Source organism: Eptatretus burgeri, chromosome 17 (genome assembly GCF_056783735.1).
Source record: "Eptatretus burgeri isolate ZD-2024b chromosome 17, Ebu_testis_v1, whole genome shotgun sequence".
Lineage (NCBI taxonomy): Eukaryota > Metazoa > Chordata > Myxini > Myxiniformes > Myxinidae > Eptatretus > Eptatretus burgeri.
The window spans coordinates 47,615,154-47,628,168 of NC_140977.1; the positions used below are offsets into that span (position 1 = coordinate 47,615,154).

At 36.0% G+C, this 13,015-nt stretch overlaps 2 protein-coding genes across 2 annotated transcripts in view; one reads left to right on the top strand and one right to left on the bottom strand.

The window, feature by feature from the left end:
- Positions 1–13,015, top strand: part of LOC147010009 (uncharacterized) — a 187,754-nt gene that overhangs the window by 50,811 nt on the left and 123,928 nt on the right. The window lies entirely within an intron of this gene.
- The window catches only part of LOC147010011 (uncharacterized), a 77,658-nt gene continuing 76,000 nt past the window's right edge, over positions 11,358–13,015 (bottom strand). The window contains exon 5 of the mRNA XM_085861097.1: positions 11,358–12,920. Coding sequence (XP_085717223.1) covers positions 12,411–12,920 — 510 coding nt within the window. The 3' untranslated portion in view covers positions 11,358–12,410. The remainder of the gene's footprint in view (positions 12,921–13,015) is intronic.

Genomic DNA, 13,015 nt, shown 5'->3' on the forward strand with positions numbered 1-13,015 from the left:
AAAATTTAACAATCATAAAAATCTTCCAAATTCATTAAGATGTCTTATAGTTGGTTCAAGCGGATGTGGAAAAACCTGCTTACTTTTGAAGATGCTCCTGACTCCCAACTTTTTAGATCATGATAATTTAATAATTTTCACAAAGTCGAGTTTTCAACCAGAGTATCAACGACTCTCACAAGGTTTTTATGCTGGTCTTCAAAAAGAAGATGTAATCGGTTTATTTAAATTTCAAAAAAACCTAAATGATTATAACATTGAAGATATAATTCAACTATTTTGTGATACACAGAGATGTAAAAAGAAATCAAAACCGATAACTTGTATTCTTAGTGATAATACGGATGATATTCCGTCTCCCCAAGATTTGGATAAATCAAAAAAGAACCTCGTTATCTTTGATGATTGTGTTAATGAGAGAAACCAAACAGTAATGGACAGCAACTACACAAGAGGGAGACATTCTTCTTGTAATTGTATTTATCTTAGTCAATCGTACTTTCAACTTCCTCGTCGTTCCATCAGAAACAATGCTAATACTTTTATTTTATTCAAGAGATATAAATAATTTTTGGAGAGATAATTGTTTTACATTATGTAGTAAAAAGGAATTTGGGGATAACATGAAGCACACGACTGAAAAATATAAATATATTGTTGTGAAACAAGATGAGATATTAAGGGATATATTTTTTGTTTTATAAACAATTGCATATATAAATGACAACTATTATTATAAATCTTGTGGGTAAATCTGCTTCTGGAAAAAAAACTTTCATAAATCAAGGTTCTTGTGTAGTACAAATGAGAATATTGTAAATTTACTTAAAAAACACCCCGTGATATGCATTGTATCAACAACAACTAGAGCAATAAGACCTGGAGAAGTAAAAGGTGAAGAGTATCACTATATTTCAGTGGAGGAACATATGCGATTGAGGAATGAAGGTTAAATATTTGAGGAGGTTTCTCTTGGTACAACAAAATATTCACATTGTAAGAGTGAGTTAAGGAAACTAAAATCTGGTGGTCTTGGGATATTAGAAACTAATCCAGAAGGAACAAGACAAATTATTAAACATCTGAGCGGAGTGAAGATTTTATCATTCGGTTTTGATGTTGATGAAGAAACTCAACGCAAATGTATGAAAAGCAGAGATGCAAGTATTAGTGAAGAAGAAATTACAACTCGTATTAATGTTAACAAAGAATTTGATGAAATATTGAAAGAAAAGGATTTATTTGAACACATCTACTTGGATGATGAAGAAAAGGAAAATTTCCCTGTTGATCTTTACAATTCATTAAATGATATTTTCCAATAAATAAATGGATGTGAAAGAAAGAGCAAGAAGATTTAAGGAACATCAAGAGTTGGTTTCAAAAGTTGTAAAACAACAGGAAGACATAAAGAAGAAACGCAGACAGAAACTAACGGGCGAAGAAGCATTTGAAAGAAAACAAGAGAAATTTTTTAAACCACTTTTAAAAACTTCCCAAGAAAAAAATGAAAGATGTTTCCACAGTTCCCACAGTAGAATATACTCCTAAAAAACTTCAAATGTTAAAAGATTTTGATCAAATGACTGACGAAGAATTAGAGCATTTAGGAGAATTAGAATATGATGATGAAGGTTTATTTCAACAAATGGAAGAGATTAATAAACCCCCTGATTATATTGTGAAGACTCTTCAAAACAATGAATATTCAGCGGATTCAAAAACCAAAGCAGGACTCATTCCAACAGAACAACCAGCAATATTTCATCTTGTTCAAGAAAAGGTATTGATATTTCATGATGAATTAAGGTTCTTGGGTTCTGCTCAACCCCCTGTCAAACTAACTCTGAGATTAATGTTTCTTCTCACAAAAGATGGAAAACAAGGTTCAACTGTGAGAGATGAATCAAAGTATTTTGATAAACCATTGGATATGAAAAATAAGGATGATAGAGTATATATTGATCTGCTCAACACTGAATTATAGGGTTAGTATTTCTGGTAAAAGTAGAAAAAATGAGAAGGAGAAACACATTATTCAGGCTTTAAGTATCCTTGGTTCAGGTATTAGTTTTCTTCCAAATGACCCATCGCAATTAGTTAATAGACTATTATTGTTGTTAGGTCGTAAGAAGGCTGGAAATAAGAATTGTTTCAATGAAGCATCAGCCATTTTCGACCAGTTGATGAACATGAAAATAATTAATAAATCACAATATAAAGATATTTTATCTCATATTAAATAAGATGAGAAGCACAATCCTGAGTTTTAATTTCACAACAAGCGACCACACTTCTTCCTTCCCATACCCACGACAACTTGAGACAACAAAAGAATATGAGGCATCTTTATTGTCCATGGAAACTTATAATACCTTATTTAATATAACTGATAAAAATGACAAGTTTAGTTATAATCCCGGAAGTGGATACAAAACGATAACAGTCTCACCCGGAGCATATGAGATTTCTCAAATATCTTCCGAAATTGCTCGTCTTATGAAAGAACAGGGTGATGAACCAAAAAATATTGTTATAGACATTCAAAAACATACTTCAAAATCAACGATTAAATGTAAAAATAACTACAAGGTTGATTTCACAATTGATAATTCATTTAGAGAGTTATTGGGTTTCTCCTCAAAAAAGATTGAAACTAATGGGACGTTTTACAGTGATAATGTCATTCAAATATCCTCAGGAATAAATTCGGTATTAATTCACTGTGATTTGATTGATGGTGCTTACAATGATGGAAAAAAAACCAAATACAATATTTTCATTCAGCACACACTCAACCCCAATTGGTTATAAATTCAATATGGAACCCAAAAATTTGGTTTATCTCCCTTTGTCAGGAAAAACCATACACAGAGTAAATTTTAGGATAACCGACCAAGATAATCGTATGATTTCTTTTAATGGAGAAGTTATATCCATCAGAATTCACCTACGGGAAGTTTTCCAATAAATAAATACGATGGTTATTGTGAGGAAACACGAGTTGGGAAAATATAAAATAATTACAGGGGATGGGATGTTCCTTTCCCCATACTACAAGGGTGAAGGTATGTATCTTGGTAGAGGATACTATAAACCTAAGAGACAAAGGGGTGTTGGACATCAATTTAGAGGAGATGGGATAATTGAAACTCTAATGGGTATCAGTTCAACTATTCTTAAACATAAAGACCTAATTGGTTCAACTGCTTCTGCTGTGGGAAATGTAGCAGGTGCTGTAAAAAGCATAAAAGATGCCCAGAAGGAATCTCATAAATTACAAGCAATAAAAGAAATTAAGAAAGGCAAAACTCAGTTGTCCCCCCAAGAACGACAGAAAATAATTCAAATACTTGGGTCAGGGTTTCAAAAGTTTTAACATCTTTTTTCCCTAAATAAATACAAGTATGGAAGCAATTGATAGTATCTATGATTTGGATGATACCATTATCATCTCAAACTCCACTAAAAAAGAAGATTACTTCAAGGTAAATGCAATAACTGGAACAGACTGGAATGCAAATGGTACAAAGAGTTTTGAAATAAATAATCAACAAACCTATTTGAATCTATCCGAAAGTTTCTTGTTGTGTAAATTTAAATTCACTAAGGCTGGGAATAACACAAACGCTACACTCGTAAATGATTTCTTCTGGAAAATGTTTCATTGTGTTCGTTTTTACATTGGAACACAAGAAGTTGAAGCGGTTGATTATGTCTCTGCTGTATCTGAAATGATGAAATTTACATTCTATACATTCAGTGATAGAATGGGAAAGTGGTCTGTCGAAGGTTTTATTCCTGATATGTCAACGGGAACAACCACAGACCCTGGATATACTCAAAGGAAAGGAGCGTATAATGATGATGCAAAAGCAGTTAATAGTTTTACTGTGGCAGTTCCTCTTGAAGGTACATTTGGATTTTGTGATCATGATAACGTTCTGTGTGGTCTTAAAATTGGATTTCAACTCCAAAGGAATGATAATGAAAATAGATTGCTTTTTGGTGTTGGTAGTGCTTTTGGTGATCAGAATAAATTTGTAATTGAGGAAATGAGTTGGTATATTAGTGAATATACTCCGAATCTTAAAACAAAAGAGATGGTGAATAGAAGACAACTGAAAGAAACCACTCGGTGTATCATACCTCAAAAGAAGATGTCAACACGTTAAACTCAACGAAACCAATTACACGTGGAATTTGGGTGTTCTGGAAGGAAAGCCATGATATCTGTGGATCATTTTTAAAAAGCCAGATGGTGATACCGCGACTGATAAGAATAATACATTGAGTGATAATGCTAAGGTGAAACAACTTCACGTTTCTCTGGATGGAACATTTTATCCACAAGATTGATTGGAAATTAATTGGGAAAAAATGATTTTGCTGAAGCATACAAGTCTTACCAAAAGGTGTGTGAAAGTAATGGAAATAAAGAACCTATTTTTGATATGACGGCATTTAAAAGTTTGTATACAATCTATGCGTTTGACCTGAGCGCTCAAAAGGAAACTATAAAGTCTAATCGAGTGGATACTTCCCAATACATTGAAAGAGGAGAGAGTGAAGAAGTTGATACATATTGTTTGTTTTTGGAAGAAACAGAATTGCAGATTAATACAGATAATGGTGTTATTATTGGTCTCACATAATTTTTTGTTAAATAAATGAGTGGAAAAGTACCAACTGGGGTATATGTTAATCAAATCAATCTTCATAAACTATCATCTTGTGTTCAAAATCAAAAGCCTTGTACGATTAACGTTAATACAATTCAGAGAAAAGGAGCAGTAAGAATTGATGTTTTGCTCACAAGAGAACAGGTTAAAATCTTGAATGATACTGGCTCACTTAAAATTAAAATGACAAAACCAATGTTGAAAAAATATTCAATAAGAGAGACGAGTGGAGGATTTCTCCCATTTCTAATTCCTTTATTTGCTGGTTTAAGTGCGGTTGGAGCATTGACGGGTGGTATTTCAACAGCGGTGAAAACTGCGAACGAAAGGAAGGCTCAACTCCAGGCTCAAAAAGAATTGGAAAGACATAACAAAGAGTTGGAGAAACAAATTAGTGGAAGTGGTGTAATTGTATATTTTGCTGAAAAACTTGAAGGTCTGCCTGATAAAGCGAGATTGTTAGTTGGAGATATGCTTTCATCTATCGCACAAGCAGGTGTAAAATTAACAAAAAGAGGTAATGGATTATATCTTTCTAATAAATAAATGAGCATTGATGAGTGGTTTAAAGAATTTGGAAAGAATACAACATCAAATTTACAACTTGTCAAATATTGTAAGAAATTAAAAATTCATAATGTGGTTATTTGTATGAGAGATGAATTAACAAATGTGCCCAAACATACAAAGAATATTATAATGAACTTCGAAGATAATAATGGGAACGGTTCTCATTGGGTTTGCATTTTTAATCGTCAAGACAAATATTATTTTGATAGTTTTGGTCTTCCACCACCTGTTGAAGTCATAAAATTCTTACAGAATGGTGTTTATCAAACATTTCAAGTCTAAGAATTCAATTCCAAGTGTTGTGGTCAATTATGTCTATATGTGTTATTTCAACTCAACAAAAATAAAAAAATTATGACATTATTTTTAATCTAATATAAATGACTTATGTTGGTAAAGATGGTTCTATCTTTGGTGTATCCCAAGAACTGGATATTGATTTATCAAATTATTACACAAAAGCACAGGCTGAACGACATCAATATAATATAACCAAAAATATTAATATGAAAAATGCTTATAAATTAAAAAATTTCCAAGCCCGACTGACGCGAATGACTTGGTGAGATTAAGCGATTTATCACAATATATATCCTTAAATAAAACGGCCGTGTATTCCAAAGATACAGAAGTGTTGATTTTATCTCCAGGTCATACAGAATTCACAGTTCGAATTAAAATAAATTTTTATAAAGAAGTGCGTATCATTTGTATGAGAATAGAACAATGGGGGTATGATATGAATGATTTAGGGTATAATTGGTCATTTAAAATTGACCTAGAAGACCTGGAACAATTAAATCGGTCTCGTAGGGAAGAATATTATCCACTTGGTATCGAGAATGAGTTTTGTGGAGCCACGATTAGTAAACAACAAATAAAATAATTTAATAAGGGTAAATATAATCATGGTTTTGCCCTTGTTTATATCATGAAAACAGAAAAAAACAGGATTATATGTAATAAGTAAGGAAATACAAAATGATTTAACTATGGGAAGATGGGGAGGTGTTTCGTGCCATAATATTATTCTAACATATTTTTCTAATCCATAAATGACAGCAAGAAGGCTTCAAGAAAATTATCATTTCTGTGTCCAAGCATACCTTCAAGAAAAGGGTATTCGGTATTTTAATAAATATGTTCTACAACATAAGAATGAGGTATTTTCAATAAAAGACTGGCATTATGCTGATGTTGATAAACCGACAACTTTAGATTTAATTACAATGTTAAATAATGAAAAAATTATAAAGTTAAGAAAAGGTGAGGCTCTTTTAGAAATTCAAAAGAAATTTTATTGGTTTCCTGTTGTAAAAAAATTTTTTGGACACAGGAATAACTGGAACGTGCACTCGTAGAGCGCATACCTTCGCCGCAGCCACTAGTTACCTTTGTATTAAGTTGTCCACAACGCATCTCAATACAAATATGCATTTCGTGACCCCCATGACCTTTGACCCACAACCGCTACCGAGGGTAGCAATAGTACAATACCTTGTGTCATTTCAGAAGATGGGGAATTGAACACTGAACAATTTGGAGTTAATTTGATGTAAATTGGAAACGTATTAACCATTTTCATCATGAAAAAATGATGTTGACCTTTTTGTGACCTTGACCTTTGATCCGATCGCTCCCAAAATCTAATGGATTTGTCCTTTCATGATGCCAAACAAATCCAAAACGATTAAAGCCTCTCTGCGTTTTTTTTTTTTTTTGCGTTAAGTTGTCCACAACGCTTTCCGATATAAATGTGAATTTGTGTGACCCCCTTGACCTTTAACCCCCAACCGCTGCCTTGGGTGACAAAAGTACTATACCATCTGTCATATTAGAGGATGGGGAATTTAATTTTGAACATTTTGGAGTTCATTTGCTGTAAATCAAAACAAAATTGACAATTTAATCGCGAAAAAACGATTTTGACCTTTTTGTGACTTTGACCTTAACCTTTGATCCGATTGCTCCCAAAATCTAATCGATTTGTCCTCTCGTGATGCCATACACATCCACAAAATTTCATGACAATCTGCGAAGTGGTTTTTGTGTAATGTAGTCCACAACGCTTCCCAATCAAAAACTCCATTTTGGTGACCCCTTTGACCTTTGACTTCCACAGACTAACTAGGGTTGCAAACGCTATACCATACGCTATATCAGTGGATCGGGATTTGAATACTGAACATTTTGGACTTAATTTGATGTAAATGAGAACAAAATTGACACTTTAATCGCAAAAAAACGATTTTGACCTTTTTGTGACCTTAACCTTGACCTTTGATCCGATCGCTCCCAAAAGCTTCGCCTGGCGTCCTTGAGTAACTGCACATCATCTCTGAAAATTTCATGCAAATCGGTCCAGCAGTTTTTGCGCAATGTTGTCCGCACACATATTTACCAATAAATAAATACACAGGGGTCAATACAATACCTTCGTCAAACGAAGTTTGCGAAGGTAACAAGAAATCCTGATTAATATATGTATGATATTCTATGGGGTGTAAGCGATTCAAGGATAGTGAGGGACGAGGAAGGAGTTGAAGAGGGAGAAGAAAGAGAAGGAGGAGAGGGAGGCGAGGGAGGAGAGGGAGGAAAGAGCGAGACTAAATAAATATGGAAACCGATGAGATTAAAAAAAGATTGGTGGTATTACAGAAAATAACTCAACCCACCGAGGAGGAAAACAAAGAATTGACAAGTCTATTTGCAATATTTTCGACAAGACTATTGACATCGGCAAGATATTCATTTTAATTCAAGTTTTTCATTTTTTTTTTTTTTCTTCAATAAATGGAGGAGAGAGTGAAGGCATTTCTAAGGATTCTTTATGTTTTAAAAATTAAGATTCAAATGTGCATGTTGGAAACTAAAAAGGTTTTTGCACTCTGCAGGAATTTTTCTCATAAATAAATGAGTTATTGTCTCAAATGTAAAAAGAAAACTAATACTAAAAATATTTCATATATTAAAAGTAAAAATAACAGGGTTATACAAAAAGGTATATGTTCGGTGTGTGGTTCAAAAAAAAATCAATTTATCTCCAAACACAAACTCGGAGGAGATATACAAAAGTTTTTCTCAGGAAGTAAATTTACAACTACTGGAATACCAGGGGAATTACATCTACCAGGGTATTCTTTCTGTGGTCCAGGCACAAACTTGGATAAAAGATTAGATGAGGCAGACAATCCTAAATCATGGAGTAAACCCATCAATAGAGTTGATGAAGTGTGCATGAGACACGATATTGATTATGGGAATACCACAACTTTAGAAGAATAGCATGAAGCCGATAGAGAAATGTTGTATAATTTGTCTCTGATACAAAATCCAACCTTGAGAGGAAAAAGTTGATCGGTTCATCGTGAAGAAGATGATCAGTGCTAAATTGAAACTTGGACTTGGAAATTCAAAAAACTTATAGGCTCTAATGATGTCATTAAGACTGAAGAGCAATTAGCTGATGAATTGCATAAACCAATATTCACAAAGTTTCGTAGAAGGAAGGTTTATTCCAAGGAAGTTGATTATATCTGGTCCGCTGATTTGATTGAACTCAATAATGATAAGGGATACAAGTATGCTTTCACCGTTATTGATTTGAGGAGTAGATATGAGTGGGTTGTCCCTTTAAAAAACAAAACAGGTAATACTCTTATGTTAGCCTTTCAACAGATATTTAATAAAAGTAAGAGAAAAACCTAAAAAATTGTGGACTGATGAGGGTAAAGAGTTTTATAACAAGACATTTATGAATTTTCTAAAAAATAACTATTACATTATACAGTACCTTTAATGAAGGGAAGGCCGTTGTTCTTGAACGTTTTAATCGTACCTTAAAAGAGAGACTATATAAAAAATTTACAGAACTCTGTTCACAACAATGGTCATCATTTATTCAGGATATTGTGGATAAGTATAATAACACGATTCACACGTCAACGAATATGAAACCATCACAAACATTTACAAAATTAAAATATGAAAAAGAGATTAATATCAGAAAACCTAAGTTCAAAGTTGGTGATATCGTAAGAATGTTCAGGTGGAAATCTCATTTTGAAAAAGGTTATATTAAACGATGGACGAACGAACTTTTAAAAATTGTTTATGTAATTGATATGGTTCTTTGGACTTATAAGATATATGATTTAGAAGGGGAAGAGATTTTAGGTTCATTTTATTCACAGGAATTACAAAAGACAAAACTAAGCAGATAATACCCATGGGAGCAATGGGTTGTTCCTTCACTCCCTCCTACTATACACCGTTGTGGACACTCGAGGGCCAAGTCCGAGGTGTATAACAGTATATAATGTGTGTGAAGGGGGGACGTTCTTAGATCTGTGAACCCCAAACACAGAATCCTCAACTGAATAGTCAAGGCTGTGTGTGTGTGTGTGTGTGTGTGTGTGTGTGTGTGTGTGTGTGTGTGTGTGTGTGTGTGTGTGTGTGTGTGTGTGTGTGTGTGTGTGTGTGTGTGTGTGTGTGTGTGTGTGTGTGTGTGTGTGTGTGTGTGTGTGTGTGTGTGTCAACGCTCACATTCAAAATCTTAACCCCAACCCCCCAACCCTCCACTCCCACCTCGTGTTTATATGTGTACTGTACCATCCACCAAACAGTGATGACTCCATCTACACCTCACTATCCGAAAACATGGACCATCTTCTATCTTCTCATCCAAACTCTCTCTTCCTCTTATGTGGTGACTTCAATTGTCATCATGCCAGTTGGCTAGGTGTAGGTACCTCTCTCACCTGCCATGGCACCTCAGCAAAAGCTTTCTGCGACTCATTCGGACTGACTCAATCGGTCAACTTCCAGACCCGGATCCCAACCAATGGTACTCCATCTCTTCTGGATCTGATTTTGACAAATTTCCCTCTAAATATCTGCTGCTCTTCCTCCGCTTCAATCGGTTCTTCTAACCACGTCCTTGTCAAAGTGGACATCTCTCTGGCTATTATCAGAGAACCACCTCACCACCGTCGAGTCTGGCATTTCACTCAATAATAACTCATTTCACTCAACTGCTCTTCTGCTCTTGCTCACCCTCTCTCTGTTCTATTCACCCTCTCATTTGCCCAAGGTCATCTGCCATCTGCTTGGAAATCTGCTTACATCACTGCCCTGCATAAAAAAGGTGCAAAAACAGATCCCTGTAACTACAGACCAATCAGCCTTCTCCCAATCATCAGCAAGGTTAATGGAATCCATCATCGCTTCAGACATGAAATCCTTCCTCTTCTCCAATGGCTTGATTTCCGATCATCAATTTGGTTTCAGACCAGGTCACTCTACCCTGGATATGCTGCTTCTGCTCTCCCATCAATGGATGGAGGTCCTCAATGCCAGACAGGAAATCCGAGCCGTATCCCTGGACATATCACGTGCTTTTGACACAGTCTGGCACCCTGCCCGACTCACCAAACTCTCTTCCCATGGTATTCAAGGCCATCTCCACTCATGGCTCGCAGACTTCCTCTCCTGTCGCAGTCAATGTGTGGCCCTAAATGGAGTTCTTTCATCCCCTCTTCCTGTGCAGGCTGGAGTTCCTCAAGGTAGCGTTCTGGGCCCTGTTCTTTTTCTGGTTTTCATCAATGATCTCTCCGACTCTCTGGAAAATCCTCTATTTCTCTTGCCGACGACTCCACCCTCTGCCGTACCATCTGTCATCCCTCAGACCGGCAAGCAGCAGCTTCTTCGCTCACTGCAGATCTGGATAAAATCACAAACTAGAGTCCAACACGTGGAACATGTCTTTCAATCCAGACAAATCTCACACTCTCACAATGTCTCTTCGAAAGGACCGTTTAGAAAACCCCCCCATCCACTTTCTCAACAATCCTCTGTAAAGAAGTCTTTTCTTTCAAGCTTCTGGGTCTCACTATCTGCCATGACCTTTCCTGGGAAAGTCACATTTCCAACCTCGCCTCAAAAGCCAGTCGCCGACTGGGAATCCTCCGTCGTGCAAAGTCCTTCCTCGGCCCTCTTGAGCTCCTGACCACTTCCAAAGCTTTTGTCCGTAGCCTGATGGAGTACTGCTCTCCTCTCTGGGCTGGTGCTCCTGCCTCCCACCTTTCTCGGCTTCACGCTGTCGAAACCAGGGCATTTAGGATCATCGGCATCTCCCGCAATGAAGCTGAGTCTTTGGGCCTCTCAATCAATCACCGCAGGTTGGTCGGTGGTCTTTCTGTCTTCTACCGACTCCTCTCCAGCCTTGCCCCCCCTGCTCTCTCTGCGATTTGTCCCCACCACATTTCCACAGGGCGCTCAAGGTCTGCCAACAACCCCCTTCTGGTTAAACTTCCAAAATCACGAATCACTGCTCATCTTCACTCTTTCATTCCTCTTTTTTCCTGCCTTTGGAATAAACTTCCTCACTCTATTCTTTCCCATTCTTCCCTCCAGGCTTTCAAAACAGCTGTTCACCACCACCTCTTATCTTCCCCCATTGAAATCCTCGATCTTTTCTACCCCCGATAATCTACCCAAGCCCACTTCCTTCATTTCTCCTGCTTTCCTTCCTGAAAGTCCCTGTAATGTCCATCTTCTCTTCGCCATGTTCCCCGTCCCATCTCCATCACTCTCCCTTCCACAGTTCACCTAATGTGTCTGTTCCCCACTGTTTTGTCCCTTCCACTCCCGCCCCTCTGTCTCATGCCCCCTTGCTGCGAGTTGTGTGTGAGCTCTCATATGAGCCTCGACAAGGTATGCAAAAAAAAAAATAATAAAAAAAAAACCCTCGCCCAACACTTTTTTTTCAAAATGAGATTTCCACATATATATATATATATATATATATATATATATATATATATATATATATATATATATTCGTTTTTTCTTTCTCTTCTTCCAATTCTCTCTTTTAAGGCTTTCAGGTTTGATGATGTAGAAAGGGGGAGTAAGCCTGCACTTTCTTCCCAGAACTAACAATATATATATATATATTTTTTTCTCTTCTTCCAATTCTGTCTTTTAAGGCTTTCAGGTTTGATGACGTAGAAAGGGGAAGTAAGAACTTTCTTGATAGGTTTAGATCCCAAAGAGTGGTAGCATTTCAAGTCTCCAAAATAAACCCAACTTTCCAAGTCTCCAAGGAATAACCACATTCCTGTTGAGCTTCCAAGATACATATCACATTGTGAGTTATCAATCCAGAACCCACATTTCAAGTCTCCAAAAAATATAACCATCTATCCAAGACTCCAAGGTAGAATCACAATTTCCAGAAATATAGTGGGTTTCGGTGATAGATCTCACATAGTATAACTGTGGATCATCAAGGAAATCTCCATTTTTCCAATTTTTATGGGTTTCAGTGATAGATCTCACATAGTATAACTGTGGATCATCAAGGAAAACTCCATTTTTCAAAATGTCTGAAAATTGTGAATCTTCAAGGTAAAACTTGTATTCTGGCTCATCAAGGTATAACTTGTTCAGGGGGTATTGTCTTGATAACTCACAATGAGTACTATTGTTGCAAAACTCTTTTTCAGGACTTTGCTGGTCTCCAAGGTGTAACTCTTTGGTTGGGTCATCAAGGACGAACTCGTTCTGTGGGTCTTGGTCGCTCATAAGGTCTTCAACCAAACCGACAATTTCGCCCCAAGTTGTAGCAAAAGCAGTATTTTCATTTTTTATTTCAAATACAATTTCCTGTGAGAGAAAATAATAATGTATTAATCAAGTGATTTAATAATTAAATGAGTCGATGCTTCAATCAAAGTTTGAAAATAGGAAAATAAAATCTT